At 42.0% G+C, this 17,027-nt stretch overlaps 1 protein-coding gene and 1 long non-coding RNA gene across 16 annotated transcripts in view; one reads left to right on the plus strand and one right to left on the minus strand.

The window, feature by feature from the left end:
* Nucleotides 1–17,027, plus strand: part of ADAM28 (ADAM metallopeptidase domain 28) — a 64,837-nt gene that overhangs the window by 36,090 nt on the left and 11,720 nt on the right. For all 13 annotated transcript variants that reach the window (XR_307326.4, XR_014828384.1, XR_014828383.1 and 10 more), the window contains exons 11-15: nt 3,593–3,723; nt 4,983–5,160; nt 6,783–6,872; nt 10,338–10,533; nt 15,904–16,006. Coding sequence is in view for 10 of the 13 variants with exons in the window: in XM_084997720.1 (XP_084853846.1) it covers nt 3,593–3,723; nt 4,983–5,160; nt 6,783–6,872; nt 10,338–10,533; nt 15,904–16,006 (698 nt within the window). In the remaining 3 variants the exon portion in view is untranslated. The remainder of the gene's footprint in view (nt 1–3,592; nt 3,724–4,982; nt 5,161–6,782; nt 6,873–10,337; nt 10,534–15,903; nt 16,007–17,027) is intronic.
* The window catches only part of LOC146396455 (uncharacterized), a 548,277-nt gene that overhangs the window by 33,387 nt on the left and 497,863 nt on the right, over nt 1–17,027 (minus strand). The window lies entirely within an intron of this gene.

Below are 17,027 nucleotides of genomic sequence, written 5' to 3' on the forward strand. Positions count from 1 at the left end.
GGTTTGCCAGAGAGTTTTTCTCAGTGTGTGCTTCACACTCGTCTTTAGGACTTTACTGCACCTCACAGTGTGTCTCTTTATGCTGTTGTCTCTCTCCCATCTGTAGGTAGTTGTTACTGGATGGGTGTTGGATTTTGGGTGGGAGGAGGGCATTCTCTTTTGTTCTCATTAAGCTCAGTGTTAGGCAAGTCCTGTGTCCCTTAGTTTCTGGGGTGGGTCTTTCTAATGATCCTGCTCCATTCTCACCTGGTGGAGACCTCTAGTGATGTAGCCCATCCTGCCCTTTCTACCCCTTCTAGCCAGCAGTAGAGAGTCTTTTTGTTTTTGTTTTCTTTCCTTTTTCCTTTTTCCCTAGCTGCACTGAGATTTCATCAGTGCCTGTTAATGATCCAGAGCTGTCACTGCAGTGGCTTGTGTCACTGCTGTGGTACAGATTCGGTCCCTGGCCCTAGAACTTCCACATGCCCTGGGAGCGCATAAAACAAACAACAACGAAAAAGAAGTTTGAGACCTCGGTTTAGGGCTAGGACTAGAGAAAGGCAAGTGAGGCAATCAGCCCACCCCGGTCCTGGTCACATTTGTTCTATTACTTCAGTGGAGGAGAAGGATTCTGAAGGGGGTTCATACTTTACTGCTGCTGCTGTTTCCCCCAGATCAACACTGTGGCAGAAGCTCCCCTGGAGCTCTCACTTGGGGAGGTCATGTGGGGAAAAACTTGTGAAGAGCTGGGATTCCTCTTAGGACTGAAGCCCCCACATTTTTGCATACTCTCTTGCTATTGTGTATTCCACACTCAGCCTTTATCAATTTTAAATTTTTTCTTTATAAATTACTACTGGCATCTGGTAGTCCCCACCCCATGTAAACACGTCTCTTTCTCCCAATAGGTGCCAGCCATTCTTTCCTTAGATTTCAGCTTTGTTGGTTGCCTTGTGATCTCAGCTCTAGGATGGGTTCTAGAAAATGCAAATCTAGAAAACTGTGAATCTGACTATTATACTGGAAGTTTGAGGGCTATGCTCTGTCCAGCTTTGTGCCATCTAGTGGTGGAAAACAGGGCTGGGGGAATTCTCTTCTGACTTGGTCCAGTTTCAGTTTTTGGCAGGGCCTGGCTCTCAGGGGTTAGCCTTTCTCATTAAGCCCACCCATCCTTTCCAATGGCAGCAAAACTCTGCTTTCTGGCTTTTGCAGATCTTTTGTAAAAAAGAGTCTCCTGGCTCTCCTGCAAGGGGAAGGAACCTCAATTGATATCAACATCAGATCCTGGGCTCAGGGTTTTTGTCTGGCCCTCTCTCTTATGAGTGAAGGGGTGTGTGTGTGTGTGTGTGTGTGTGTGCGCGCGGGTGTTAAATTCATACCTGATCCAAAATAGGTCCTCCGTTCTGCTGAAGGCTGTTGCTACTTCTCCTGTCAGTGACTTAAGGCCTGTGCTCCTTAGTGGAGAAAGGTCTGGATATGACTTAATGCTTTTTACCTGTGGCAGTTGTTCCTTCATTCTTCCTGGCCTGCTCCAGCAAGGGAGATTCTTTCTGTCCTGCTTCTCTGCCTCAACTGTCTGTCGGGAGCTCCCGGAGGAGGTCCCTGGAGAAGAGTCTTTGAGTATGTGCAAAGCACCTTTGTTTCTGATGTCCTGCTGATTCTGCACTCCTGCCCTGGCCCATGCTAGGCCTTTAGCAATTTATTTAAGAAGTCAGCTGAATTATTCTTCTCCACTGTAGGATGGCTGGCATCTCTTCCTCTGTGCGCTTCCATAGACAAGCCAGTTCTCATGCCCCATCTGTCCCTGTCCGTCCTCATCTTCAGGCTCTCTGGATGTCCTACAACCCCAATGGACTGATAGGTTCCAGCAAGTCGTAATTAAGTTTAACTGGCTTGTCTCTGTTGTGAGCATTAGAATGATGCTCTTTACAGCTTTCTACATCCCAAGGAGATGTAGAATATGTATATATGTCTCCAGTCTGAGTCTGGGTTTATGCTAGGCTTCCTAGGATGTACAGAGGTAACAGGTAAACTTGAAAGAGCTTACCATAAAATTGGAAGAGAGGCCAACCTACTTAAAGCAATAGTTAATAATATATGATAGTAGAATTAAAAACTACAGTAGGAATTCAGAGGAGAGGACTGTTGATGAAGTGTAAGGTGGTCAGGAAAGGTTGCATGAAGATGAAGCTCAAAGCATGGCTAGGGTTTAAGGGGAGGAGAGAATGGAGGTCATTCCAGGGGGAAAAGTCCATTTAAGCCATGAAAAAGTTATTATTTAAAGGAAGACATCCTAGGAGTTCCTGTCGTGGCGCAGTGGTTAATGAATCCGACTAGGAACCATGATGTTGCGGGTTCAGTCCCTGGCTTTGCTCAGTGGGTTAAGGATCCGGCGTTGCCGTGAGCTGTGGTGTAGGTCACAGACACGGCTCAGATCCCGTGTTGCTGTGGCTCTGGTGTAGGCCGGCAGCTACAGCTCCAATTCGACCCCTAGCCTGCGAACTCCATATGCTGCGGGAGCGGCCCTAGAGAAGGCAAAAAGACAAAAAAAAAAAAAAAAAAAAAAGGAAGACATCCTAAATTTGAAGGGACCTCAAGGAAGGCAGTCTGGAAAGGGGCTATTTAAACTCATTTATTTTTTGCTTTAATTTTTTGGTTTGTTTTTGTCCCCAGTTGAGGCACTCCATCTTACTAGACAGCAGGGCTACCAGGTTGATCTCAACAGAATGAAACAGCATCATGAGTGGTGGGCATTAGCTTCCTATTTTCACAAGTGTTCCTTGTTTGCCATCCTTGTACTGTGCCTGCTGGCTCTCTGCATTTTGTTCTTTGAAGTGAAATACATAAAGGAATACGGTGTCAGTGGGTGGGTTTCTAGGCAGTTTCCTGTCTCCCCTCTGGAAGATTTACCACCAGCAGTGATTCTCTAGTGTTGTTTTATTGCTTCTGGATAATGTGGAGGCCCCCGTCCAACACCTTGAATTAGAGACAATTTGGTAATGAAGTTGGCTACAGGCTGGACTTCATGCGATAGGGCAAGTCTGGAGGTGACTGATGTCTAGTCTTGGCAGTAGTAGATTTGAAAAAAAAGATGCAAAAGATTCTAAAGTTCTAGAAGTTCATGAGCACTTTTAGATCCCTAGAAGCGAAACAGATCAAAGACCTCCAGTTAAATTGGAGAGTATTGAAAAGCAAGCAATGGCAGAGGAAGGATTTACAGTTTAAAAAAAAAATCTGATTTCTTATCACTGTTGAAAAAAACTTGTCATTATTTTTCATGGCGGGAAACCACAAAAGCTTTCACTCTAGGGACCCATTGACCAGAACAGAGGTTAGGCTGTACGACTTGTGATGGGCATTCGGTACCCGAGAAGAGTGTGTATGGGAGAGAGAGAGACAGAGAGAGATGACAGAGAGACAGACTGATGGAGAAAGCCAGGGGGAGGAGGAGGGAGAGGGGGAAAGAGAAGGAGACGTGGTGGGTAAGGCGAGGAAGCTGAACCTAAAATCAGACTCTCTCCTCCACTTGGCTATGGTCCAAATTTTTAATTGCACCCTGAGTGATAATTCAGTTTGCAAACCAGAACATCTCTCTCCCTCTTCTCATCCTCAGGACCACAGTAACAACGGGCTTAGAGTTGCAGGGACCATGGCCCATGAAATGGGCCATAACTTTGGAATGTTTCACGACACCGATAATTGCCATTGTTCTTCTGCCGTGTGTGTGATGGACAGGGCACTAAGGTGAGCCTTTCTGGAAAGATGCTGTGTGGGGTTCACTCTGGGCTGTTCTCTTTTAGGTCAGCAGCAGCAACATGCTCAAGCTTTCAAATGATTGAATAGCAGTATCAGGACGTAATCATGGATGTGTATCTCTCCAAACTACTTTATCCCTCATCTATTGCTGATGTTTTTCATTAACTGAGTCATAGTTTAAATATATTGTCTCTTTCCTGTTGGACTGACATGTCCTTTTATCCTCATTTTCTCTATACCAGCTCTGGTGTCCGAAACTCATTAGCATTTACCCAATGTTCAATGAATTCAGATCGGGGGGTGGAAAGGGAAAAGTTCTAGAAGAAAAAAATCTAAAGAAGAATGTGCTCACAGAAAGATGAAGCGTCTTTGAAGAGATTACCCTTTCCTGCCTTGCCGTAGGCAAAATTACCCCGGAATTTTATCTTTAAAAACCCCACAATCCCTTTTATGTGTTCATTTCCTCATTTGTGTGTTCCTCTCCCAGTTCACTCAAGCTAGGGTGAGTCTCCCATGCCCTTCGACAAAACAGCACATGGCTGCGTGCCATTACATATCTCGTGTTATCTCTCCCAGATATTATTGCAGTTTTAAACCTCATCTTTATTTGTGGAATGTAGAGGGTCTGTCGGTAGAAATTCCTCGGAAGGAAGTGAATTTTTAAGCATATAAATAAATATAATTTTCCTGCCTTTAGGCCCTCACAACCCAAATGACCAAGGCTGAATAAGATTATCTGGATAAATTAGAAGGATTTGTAATTTATCAAAGAGCAGCCAGGATGCTATATTTTGAGATATGACCATACCTGCTCATCAAGCTGGAGGTGTTTATGTCTGCCCTGGTGGGCTAATTCAGGCACAAAAAATGAGGGAGTCGTGGCTTGGTGGTTAGCTAACCCGGCAAGCATCCATGAGGACACAGCTTTGATCCCTGGCCTCACTCAGTGGGTTGGGGATCCAGCGTTGCCTTGAGCTGTAGCGTAGGTCGCAGACATGGCTTAGATCCAGCATTGCTGTGGCTGTGGTGTAGGCTGGCAGTTACAGCTCCGATTGGACCCCTAGCCTGGGAACCTCCATATGCCACAGGTGCAGCCCTGAAAAGACCAAAAAAAAAAAAGATCTCATGATTTAGCAGTTGATGAGTGAATTCAGTTTGATCTTTTGGGTCAGGTTTTGAGTCCAGGGTCGGATATTTCTTCCTGCCTGTTTGGCTGCATTCCACCTTCTCTCTCTTTACCTTGACAGATTCAATCTACCTAAGGACTTCAGTTCCTGCAGCCGTGACAGCTACGCCAAATTCTTTGGGGATAAACTGTCAAACTGCGTTTTGAATGCTCCGTTGCCTACAGATATCATATCCACCCCGACCTGTGGGAACCAGCTGATAGAAATGGGAGAAGACTGTGATTGTGGGACCCCGGAGGTACTACCAAGTTCTTCCTAAAGTGATCCTGTCTGTTTTTCAGTTGCTGAGAGATAAACTATAAAAGAATCAAGAGTTCCCATCATGGCTCAGAGAGTTAAGAACCTGACTAGTATCCATGAGGATGTAGACTTGATACCTGGCCTGCCTCAGTGGGTCAAGGAGCCTCCCTTGCCACAAGCTGTGGTGTAGGTCGCAGATCCTGCGTTGCTGTGGCTGTGGCGCAGGCTGGCAGTTGCAGCTCTGATTTGACTCCTAACCTGAGAACTTCCACATGTCTCTGGCCCTAAAAAGAAAAAAAAAAAAAAAAGATCTTCCTCATTTCCTTCTTAGGAGTCCTTCCTCATGCCCTGTTTTTTAAATTCCACTCACCAGCTTGGGCTTCGTGTCCCCTTTTGTCCCCTTCTGTCAGAAACACTTCACATTTCTTATGTGCCAGAGACTCACCAGGCAGTTACTTTAGACCCAGCTCTGTGATGGAGCTCAGAGAGCGTGAACAGCTTGCCCAGGGTCCCTGGGCTGGTACCTGGAGCAGCCAAGACTGGATGCAGGTGTGTTAGTTCTAGCAATGCTAGAGCCTCCCTGTGCTGGACTTGGTCATCTCTTCTTGCTTTGGGACCCAGGAGTTGTTACCATTAGAAGTTTCTGGCTTGATCCAACCCTCTTGATGGGGCGGCCGGGATTCTGAATGGGATCTTTGCCCCGTCTTATCAATACCAAATGCAAGGGAATGTGAGTACCACGCCAAGCCCTCAGGGGGGCAGCCTTTTAGTAACTTCAAAATAGAATTACCCATTTACCCCTTCTACGAGAAAAAGGAACCTTTCCCACATAATGTTGAGGTTTGAAATAAGGGCAAGAGTTTTAACCCTACATTTTTATAACTCTGAATATATCACTCCTCTTGGGGCATCTCAACAGCTACAGGGCAGAATGTCTGCAATAAGAATTTCCCTTGTGCTGGTGTCTGACTTCTTGGCAACAAGGCACCGAGAATAAGACGAAATATATTGCTTTACAGAGAGTCAAATTAAATGTGCAACTTAATAAAGAACTCTATTTTTAGACATTCAGTACATGCTCTAGAGATTAATTTTACTGCTGGATAGGTACAAAATGGATGAACCAAACTGATTATGTTCTTAAATATCTAGATGATTTTAGTTTTAAAAATTGTCCCTTTCTTTTTTGTTTCCTCTCGTATCACCAAAAATAGACCATGTTCAGTATTACTATGGGAGATTGGGGGAACTAGAAAAAATATTCAAAAAAAAAAAAAAAAAAAAAAGCAGTGCTGGGAGTTCCTTGTTGACCTAGTGGTTAGGAATTGTCACTTTCACTGCTGCTGCCTGGGGTTTGATCCCTCATTTGGGAACTCAGATCCCACATCAAGCTGCTGCATGCTGTGACCCCTAAATAAATAAATGTTAGTAGAATTCAGATGAACAGTAAACCACCAGTTGCTCCAAAATCTCAGTATTTCTAATGTTAAGCTTTGCTTCCCCCCTACCAAAATCGTTTTAACACTTCTCAAAGGTCTGTGTGATGAATAAATTACATTGTGAATTGTGAAGAAATGAAACAAAAGGCAATGTGGTATTTGCATTTCTGGTATTTCTTAGGAATGTACCAACATTTGCTGTGACGCAAAGACATGTAAAAGCAAAGTAAATTTTCAATGTGCCGTTGGAGAATGCTGTGAAAAATGCCAGGTACGTTTAGTTTATTCTGTCATAATAATTATGATTCCTCTTTGTTTTTTTCTAAATTAAAATCTTAGGGTTATGTTAAATGAAATAGGCAAATATTTTTCTGTCTATGAAATAATGCTTCCCACCATTTTTCAAGTCTTCACTGAGTGCTTTGCAAACATGGGCTCTTTAATTTTCCAACAGCCCTTTGAGGTAGGTAAAGGATAACTATTTAATTGTGCTCAAAGCAGAAAATGTGCAGAATAATAGAGCCACTAAATGGCAAACTCCAGAATGGCCAGTTCCAAAGCCAATACTAGTTACTCCTGCCTCTTGCTTCTTCAAATGCCATGTGATCTTCTTGGGCCAAATCCAATCATTGTTTGCCTCTACCTTCTGTGGACAAAAATTTACCAGTCCCATCTAAGAAAGAAATGGACCTTTTTTATTTGAGCCAAATGGAGGATTATAACCCAGGAAGAGCATATCCGAAAGCTCGGAGAACTATCGTACCCTTAGAAGTCAAAGCACAGTTACATTAAGTTTTTTGAGACAGAGGGCTGTGCATTAAATGACATGTTCTTGGCAGTTTACACAGTACAGAGCTAAGCACGATCCTGGCTCCTTACGAGATGAAGAAGGAATGTTATCTTTGAAGGAGTTGTCTTGTTGATGCTAGGAGAATGCGGTTCCTTACTGCTGAGCAGCTGTTTCTGCTGATGGAGTTCTGTTGATGCCTAGGGCAGATCCACACGGTGGAGTGGAGACAGGAGGCCAGAGTGCAGAGGCAATTTCTTTTGTTTAGATTTTCCTTGTCTTGCCATAAAATATGCCTTTCATAAGGGTGTAGTGGAAAATCTTTTATTCTGAGTAACGTGGGAGCTCCTCTGTCTTCGGCCTTTGATGTCATTTGAGGATGAACTTCTTAGATAAAAGACACAGATGAGGATGCCCTATCATTTTTTTCTGTGGGGCTTTTTTGACTTTCTCTTCCAGTGAGAATTTAGCATTTTACATTTTATGGTTGTGGAGAATTGTGTATTATGATTATTTGTTTGCATGTCTTCTCAATTAGACTGACTCCTACCGTCCAGGGTCTGAGTCATACTTACCTAACACAGAATTGCATCTATTTTAAATGTTCAGCAACCACTTATAAAAGAAATATGTAGATAGAATACCAGGATATAGGTAGTGTTTGGGATAGGTTTTCTTTTTAAATTTTGCAGGGAGAGGAAATAAATAAAAGAGGCCAAAAGGAAGAAAATGTGAGAACTTACGTGGTATTGAACAAGCGTTTATGGGAAATTCCTGTTTCAGCTCAGTGGGTTAAGAACCCAACTAAGTATCCATGGAGAATTCAGGTTCCATCCCTGGCCTTGCTCAGTGGGCTCAGGATCTGGCATTGCCACAAACTGCGGTGCCGCAGATATGGCTCAGATCTTGAGTTGCTGTGGCTGTGTCGTAGGCTGGCAGCTACAGCTCCTATTCATCCCCTAGCCTGGGAACTTCCATATGCCGCAGGTGCAACCTTAACAATGAAAAAATATAAATAAATAAAACCACAAGTGTCTATTAAGAGCTATTTGTTAGAGATTATGGGTGATAAAAAAAAAAGTAGCATTTGACCTCAAAGAACTTGCTATTTCCTTAAGGCAATGATATTTATATCCACACCTGAAACAGATGAAAATGTGATACATGATTAAATGCCCAGGTAGGTATTATAATAGTATATGGCCTTTGGGTCATATTTTTCACATATATTTTCAATTAATTTTCATAATGACTTGAAAAGTTAATACTTGTGGGGGAAATGGATTTTCAGAGAGCATAATTCCATGTGCTAAGGGTACACATCTAGCCACTGACTCTTGGCAGCGCCAAGATTCAAACCTGTATCTTTCAAATTTAAGGTTCTTTTCCCACTAAGTGTAGAAAAGAGGAGCAGTGATCTGCACAGAAGTCAGAGAGGCCTTCATGGAAAGTGAGACTTTCGCTTAGTTTGGAAAGTTACGAGTAGATTTCAGGTACAAAGAAAGAGAAAAAACATTCTAAATGAGGGGTTTGGAAAAGAGAACAAAGAAAAGGTCTAAAGAAGATTTGTGTCACATCTCATAGAGAAGCTGGTCCAACAGGAGCTGGAAGGGGCTGAAATCTGGAAGGCCTCACATGCTCCAATGAAAATTTGGGTTTTATTGTCACCAGCATAAAGATATTGAAAGTCTTTTTTTCTTTGCTTTTTAAGGCAGCACCAATGGCATATGTTAAGTTCCCAGGTTAGGGGTCAAATCAAAGCTCCAGCTGCCAGCCTACACCACAGCCACAGCAACGCAGGATCTGAGCCGTGTCTGCAACCCACACCTCAGCTCACGGCCATGCCAGATCCTTAACGTACTGAGCAAGGCCAGGGATCGAACCCGCATCCTCATGAATCGTAGTCAGGTTTGTTAACCACTGAGCTGTGAAGGGAACTCCATGAAAGTCTTTTGATGATATGTGAACATGCCTGCTCACTTCAAGTAGGGAAGAGTATGCTTTCAATATCCACATGGGCCTCTTCCCATTTGCATAAATGGCAGAATTTGTTTTACTAGGTTTCTCTGAGCACAAAAGAGCAAGATATGCAATAATAGATTGCAATGGAATTAACGCATCAAGTGACTATTTGGTTGTTTCTCCCTCTTGATATACCATTCCATGGTGAGTTGAAATATCTGACCATAGAATAAAAGAAATTAAGGATTAGGAAACACAAATGTCTGGGAAAATTTCAGAGCATGCTGATCTGGGATTGTAAACACTTATCTTCCTTACTACAGAAGATTCGATTCACCAGTAAATCTCTGAAGCTGCAGATTCAAATCTCCTTGAAAAGCTCAACAAAGATAACATTCAACAAAGAGGGAAATAACTTCCTTCTTTGCATCTAACTTACTGCGTGGTTTTCTCCTGTACTTTTTCATTGTTCTTCCTATAATGCTTGCTCTACAAATTCAGAAATATCAATTGCTTGAAGACTCAGGGCATTGGCCAAATTCAATAGAAGTGATATAGGAGTTCCTGTTGTGGTGCAGCAGAAACGAATCTGACTAGTAACCATGAGGTTGAGGGTTGGATCCCTGGCCTTGCTCAGTGGGTTAAGGATCTGGCATTGCTCTGAGCTGTGGTGTGGGTCACAGTTGTGTCCTGGATCCCACATTGCTGTGGCTGTGGTGTAAGCTGGCAGCCGTAGCTCTGATTCAACCCCTAGCCTTGGAACCTCCATATGCCATAGTGCAGCCCTAAAAGAAAAAAAAAAGTGATATAATAGGATATGGCTTTAGCTTATACAATGCACATGTCAACTGAAATGCTTCTGATTACCTTGCAAAACCAAAACAAAAAAAAAGGACAGAGGGAAAATGCCATTTTCATCAATTTGAGATAGTTGGGCAAGTCCGGTGGTTGGAAACAAGCCTTTTCTCCATTTCTATTTCCCTACAGTTTAAAAAGGCCGGTGCTGTGTGCAGACCAGCAAAAGATGAGTGTGACTTGGCTGAAATGTGTGATGGCAAATCCGGGCTTTGCCCTAGTGATCGATTCCAGGTCAATGGTCTCCCTTGCCAAGACGGGAAGGGCTACTGCTTGAATGGGACATGCCCCACCCTGCAGGAGCAGTGCACTGAGATGTGGGGACCAGGTAGGAGGACCAACCCTAGTGTTCCTGGCACTCCCGGCTCTGTGCATTCCAGGTGACAGTGTCTAATGGTGGCCAAAGTAGCATTCTGTCCCACTCTCTGTCTTAGAAACTGTGTCCTGGCTCAAAATTCTGGACAAGTGGTCAAGTTTGGTGTTGCTAGATTTAGCAAATAAAAATAAGAGTGGCCCAGTTGAATCTCAGATTATCAATTTTTTTTAGTATCAGTATCTCATTCAATATTTGAAGTAGACTTATGCTTAAAAAAAAAGTCTTTATGTATCTGAAGTTTAAATTTAACTGGATATTCTGTACTTTATCTGGAAGCCCCAACCCAGATCCTTCTCAGTTAATTATACCCTTGGAGCCTTGGAAGTGTGTGTGTGTGCGTGTGTGTGTGTGTGTGCGCGCGTGCACACGTGTGAGTGTGGGTGTAAGGGTAGCAAGATGTTGGGAGATGGGCAGAGAGTAAGCAAAGGGAGACAAAAGGAAAAGAGGATGCTGCAAATGCAGAGCAGCAATGAGGAAAAGTGAAAATTCTTAAACGTTCATTATTTACCAGAATTTTCAAGGTCATATTCTCTGATTACACCATGAAAGAAGAAATTAAAAATAAAATTGTAACTTAAAAATCTTCAAAAACTTTAAACCAAAATTTAAATGTGCTACATTACTTGATTAGAAAGGTAATTTTATTTTATTTTATTTTTTGTCTTTTTAAGGCCGCACCTGTGGCATATGGAGGTTCCCAGGCCAGAGGTCAAATCAGAGCTACAGCTGCTGGCCTACACCAGCACCACAGCAACTCGGGATCCAAGCTTCATCTGTGACCTACACCACAGCTCATGGCAGTGCTGGATCCCTGACCCACTGAATGAGGCCAGGGATTGAACCTGAGTCCTCATGGATACTAGTCGAATTCATTTCCACTGAGCCACAACAGGAACTCAAAAAGGCAATTTTTAAAATATTAATTCTTTGGATTGGATATGATGTATATTGTCTACATATTTTTAATTTTCATCCCCCTTTCTGCTACATTTCCAGATTCCTACTTAAATGGCCAAAGGAGGAATATTTTTTAATAGGGGAAATATATATTCCTAAGAATTTTTGAGGAGGGTTCTCACATGCTGAAAACTTTTCATAATTCCTGAAAATACACATAAGATCAGATTAAGGAAAGCCACAAAATTGTTGATTGACAATACACTCAGGGAAAAGAAAAAAAAAAAAAAAACCTGGAAAATAAATGGGCAGGAACCTAGAAAAATCCCTGGATGAAAGCCTCTGGGTAGGGCTAGGGTGAGATGAGACACAATTGGAGGAGCAAAGCTTGATGCTGTCAGGAAGTGCTCTGATGGCCTGGAATTGGGCTGTTGCTTTCCTCCAGTTACAGCTTATGTAGATGCACATCTAAGTTACAGGTGGAAACAGAGATGGCTTTGCAGGTTAAAGACCCTGTGCTTCCTTGGTTGACCTCAGTTATGGCAGAAACCTTGGGAAAGGAAATCTCTGGCACAGAACTGAAGCTCTGACCAGCCCCTTTGTTACCTGGTCACAAATCACTGCAATAAATACTGTTACCTTCTTTTTTTTGCCTGACCCTTTAATATCCGCCTCCCCTACAAATCTGTACATTTCCTAATGCCTAGACACTTTTTTTGTTCACAATTATTATTCCCAGGGCATCCTAGCCCAACACCTGACTTTATAAACGTTCGAAACTATCGAACAATGTTGAATATATGTTATCTGATCTTGGAAGAGAGAAGACCTTTTATTTATTTAAAAAAAAATTTTTTTTTTGGCTCTTTTTTTAGGGCTGCACCCATAGCATATGGAGATTACCAGGCTAGGGGTGGAAATAGAGATACAGCTGCTGGCCTACACCACAGCCACAGCAACAGCCAGATCCAAGCCTCATCTGTGACCTATAGCACATCAACGGCAACGCCGGATCCTTAACCCACTGAACGAAGCCAGGGATCGAACCCGAAACCTCATGGTTCCTAGTCAGATCCATTTCCACTGCGCCATGACGGGAACTCCAAGAAAACTTTTTTAAATTATACATTTTAAAGTGGTCCTTATAAAAGCCCAGAAAAATAGATTTGCCTAAAGAGAATTCCAAATTTTACAGCTCATAAGGATCAGACATTTATCATTTTTTAAATTCATCTTCAAAACTTGAAAAGTCTTATAACACATGTAAGGGGGGGAATCATTCTCTTTAACATTCTATAAATCATGTGAAATTCCAAATGCTGAAAATGTGACCAAAGTATAAACAGACAGTTCATCATGAAGAACACATGTTTAATAAACAGTAAAATCATGTTAACTCACTAGCAAGAAGTCTGAAATGTCATAAATGCATCAACATGTGCAGTGTACAGTAAGAACAATAAATGAAGACAAGTTAATTTTCTACACTTGTTAAACTGCAAAGCTTTGTTGCAGTTAAAGCTTACTTCTGATGAGGAGACGACACAACACCTAGTTTCATACACTCCAGTAAGATTATGAATTAGCACAATCTTTTCACAGAGAATTTGGAAAAATGTATGTGCAACCTAAAAAGAAAGTGTGCTCCTTTCCTTAACAATGGTGCCCAGGAATATTTATTTACGAAGGATTTTTCAGCCAATATTTTCTTTAAATGATAGTGGACAATTGGGAAACATGCAAAGTCCAAGAGTTAAGATTAGTCAAATAAATTACAGGGTATATCTGTGCAGTGCCATTATTACAGATATGACATTATAGGACATTTAATGTCTAGGGGAGGAAGTGTATATTTTTAATTGGGAAAGAGTAACTTATAACGTAAAATGATAGCAGGTATATGAATGATACTTTCCATATTATCAGCAGCACTAACTGTAAACTTTGTGATCAGCAGCACTAACTGCAATTGTGATTTTCCCTAATTATTCATCACTAATTATTCAATTTTTAGTGACTGTTTTAATTAAGGAACCTATAAATGTTACTATGATCAAATAATCAAGAAAATATGGTACTAAAACTCATTTTATCATCTTGGACATCACAGCATAAAATTTATTTCAAATGATTTGAGTCTACCAATCACTGTATTAGGTAATATTTGTTGAAACCAATGCAGTGTCTTCATAGGTTTTTTTGCTTTTTTGTCTTTTGATTTTTGTTTTCTTGTTTTTAAATTTAAGTGTAGTTGATTTACAGTGTTGTGTTAGTTTCTGATGTACAGCAAAGTGATTCAGTTTTATATATATATATATGTATGTATGTATATATATTTTGTCATCTTTTCCATTACGGCTTAATACATAAAAATTTTGAATATAGTTTCCTATGCTATGTGATATGATCTTTTTGTTTATCCAGTCTATATACAATAGTTCACATCTGTTAGTCCCAAACTCTATAGGTTTTTTTTTTTTTTTTTTTTTTTTGGCTTTTCTTAGCGCCGCGCCTGCAGCATATGGAAGTTCTCAAGCTAGGGGTTGAATCAGAGCTTAGCCATTGTCCCACATCACAGCCACAGCAATGCAGGATCCGAACTGCATCTGCAACCTACACTGCAGCTCACGGCAATGCTGATCCCTAATCCACTGAGCAAGGCCTGGGATGGAACCCATGTCCTCATGGATACTAGTCAGGTTCTTAACCCGCTAATCCACAACAGGAACTCCTCCATAGGGTTTATTATTATTATTTTTAACTTTGTTATTGTCTTTTCAAAGGCTGGGATCATGTTTTCCCAGTCTTGCTCATTGATCTTTAAGGGGGGCATCTCAGCACAAAGAAGGAGCAGAGGCCTTAGATTCAATAGAACTGGGTATGAATTCTGGTTTTTTTTCCTCTCTCAGTGGCTTTAATCAATATCATCCTCTGTTTCTTTATTGATAAAATGGGAATGGTAATAAGCATGTTTAATATTTATCAACCAGGCACTGTTCTCAACGGCTCACATGTATTAATTCATGGAATCCTCATAACAGTCCTATGAGAGAGGGACTATTATAAAATCCTCATTTTTTTTTAAGGGCCATGCATGCAGCATATGGAAGTTCCCAGGCTAGGGGCCAAATCGAGCTATAGCTGCCTGCCTACAGCCTGCCTACACCACAGCCCCAGCAACATGGGATCCAAGCCAGATTCGAGCTGCGTCTGCAACTTAATAGCCCCTCTCACGGCAACACTGGGTAAGACCAGAGATCAGACTCGCATCCTCATGGATACTAGCTGGGATCATTACCGCTGAGCCACAATGGGAACTCCCATAAACCTCATTTTTACACAGCCAAACCGAGAGGTTAAGGCACTTGCCCAAGATCACACAAATCACACACAGCTCTTATAGAACACCTGAACTTTCTCTGTGTGTGTCTAAATCACACACAGCTCTTATAGAACACCTTAACTTTTTCTGTGTGTGTCTTAGGGCTGCACCTGCAGAATATGGAAGTTCCCAGTCTAGGGGTCAAATCGGAGCTGTAACCACTGGTCTGCGCCACAGGCACAGCAACGCAGGATCCTTAACCCACTAAGCGAGGCTAGGGATTGAACCTGCGTCCTCACGGATGGTAGACAGATTCGTTTCCACTGAGCCACGACAGGAACTCCCCAGAACACCTGAATTCTTAACTACTGTGTTCTCTTGCCCACCTGATGGGAATCTGAGGGAGAGCCACGAGAGAGGAAACACGTGTTGCTCATCACTGTGCCTGGCAGAGTAGAAGTTTGACTCAGGAGAGCATGTATCTGTCACAGCTACACCCTCCAGCAGGATGGCCTTCCAATACCTACCTGAGGGCTGGCTGTTAACACAATTACTATGGCTTTTCCAGCTAAGTCTTCCTGTTTAGATGGATTTTTTTTTTTTTTTTTTTTGGTCTTTTTGCTATTTCTTGGGCCGCTCCCGCAGCATATGGAGATTCCCAGGCTAGGGGTCCAATCGGAGCTGTAGCCACCGGCCTACACCAGAGCCACAGCAACGCGGGATCCGAGCCGAGTCTGCAACCTACACCACAGCTCACGGCAACGCCGGATTGTTAACCCACTGAGCAAGGGCAGGGATCGAACCCGCAACCTCATGGTTCCTAGTCGGATTCGTTTCCACTGCGCCACGACGGGAACTCCTGGATTTTTTTTTAACCTGCAGCAAATCATCCAGATGTTTCCAAATATTTAGCTAGCTATTATTCAAAAGTAGGCAATTTCAAAGGTTATTTTAATCCCAGCCATCTCTCTGGCTATCAAAGTATTGCAGCCTGTATTTCTGAGCATGGTCAGTGGGTTTCTAGTTCATGAATCCTTTGTAGCATTGAACTACTTATCTCTTTTCTTTCCAAATATGTCCCTACTGACCGTGCCTGGTCCCAGGAACCAAAGTTGCTGATAAGTCATGTTTTAGCTGGAATGAAGGTGGGTCAAAGTACGGGTACTGTCGAAAAGTGGATGACACGCGTATTCCCTGTAAAGCAAAGTAAGTGGCCTCGTTATTTGAACCTTTCTGCTCCACAGACTAGGGAAATTGCTTGCTTCTAGCCACACGTTCCAATTTATCCCATTTAAAGAGAAAGTGAATTTGGACCTCATTCATTGAGTGACTGTTTGGTGCCATATGTTAAACTAGGCTCTGAGTTAGGAAGCCAAATAGCCAATACCGCTTTTTCCAGTCCCTCATGATGAATGCTTCATAGAGCACCAAGCACAGCGGCTAAATGAATGGATGTTTGAGATGGAATGTGCAACAGTGAGTGGGCTGGATTGGAAATTTGTACATGGCTTCTCCAGGGTACTTTAGATGCTTTTCCAGCTAGTGTGGAAATACAATTCTAGGGTAGAAATATTATGATTCATTATGACTCTAGAGTAGAAATATTCAGAGGCATGAGTGATACATTGATTATTATGCGATTTTATTTCAACTTGCCATGGCATTATATAACAAAAAAATACAGCAAGGGAAAAGATTGACAATTCACCTAAATGATTTGTTTTACTTTTGGTATTGATATTCTGGAAAAAATTATAGACTATCACAAGGATTGAACTTGAGATTTTTCTATATATTTTTTTGCTTCTAGCAATTTTAAGGTTTTTTTTTTTTTTTTTTTTGGTCTTTTTAGGGCCACACCCATGACATATGGAGGTTCCCAGGCTAGGGGTTAAATTGGAGCTGCAGCTGCTGGCCTACCCCACAGCCACAGCAACGCCAGATCTGAGCCATGTCTGTGACCTTACACCACAGCTCATGGCAATGCCAGATGCTTTAACCCACGGAGCAAGGCCAGAGATCTAACCCATATCCTCATAGATACCAGTTGGGTTTGTTACCCCTGAGCTACAATGGGAACTCCCTTAAGGTGACTTTTAAAATCATAAGTATAATAAACCATGTGCCTGCTCCAAATTTTACACATACAAATTAATATATAACTAGAGATTGAATGAACAAATCAGCATTTCTCAAAGTTTTTCTATTAAAAAAACCCCACATTTTT

Source organism: Sus scrofa, chromosome 14 (genome assembly GCF_054392235.1).
Source record: "Sus scrofa isolate SSC_HxYL_T2T_F1_AM1 chromosome 14, Sscrofa_HxYL_maternal_Yorkshire_Landrace_v2.0, whole genome shotgun sequence".
NCBI lineage: Eukaryota > Metazoa > Chordata > Mammalia > Artiodactyla > Suidae > Sus > Sus scrofa.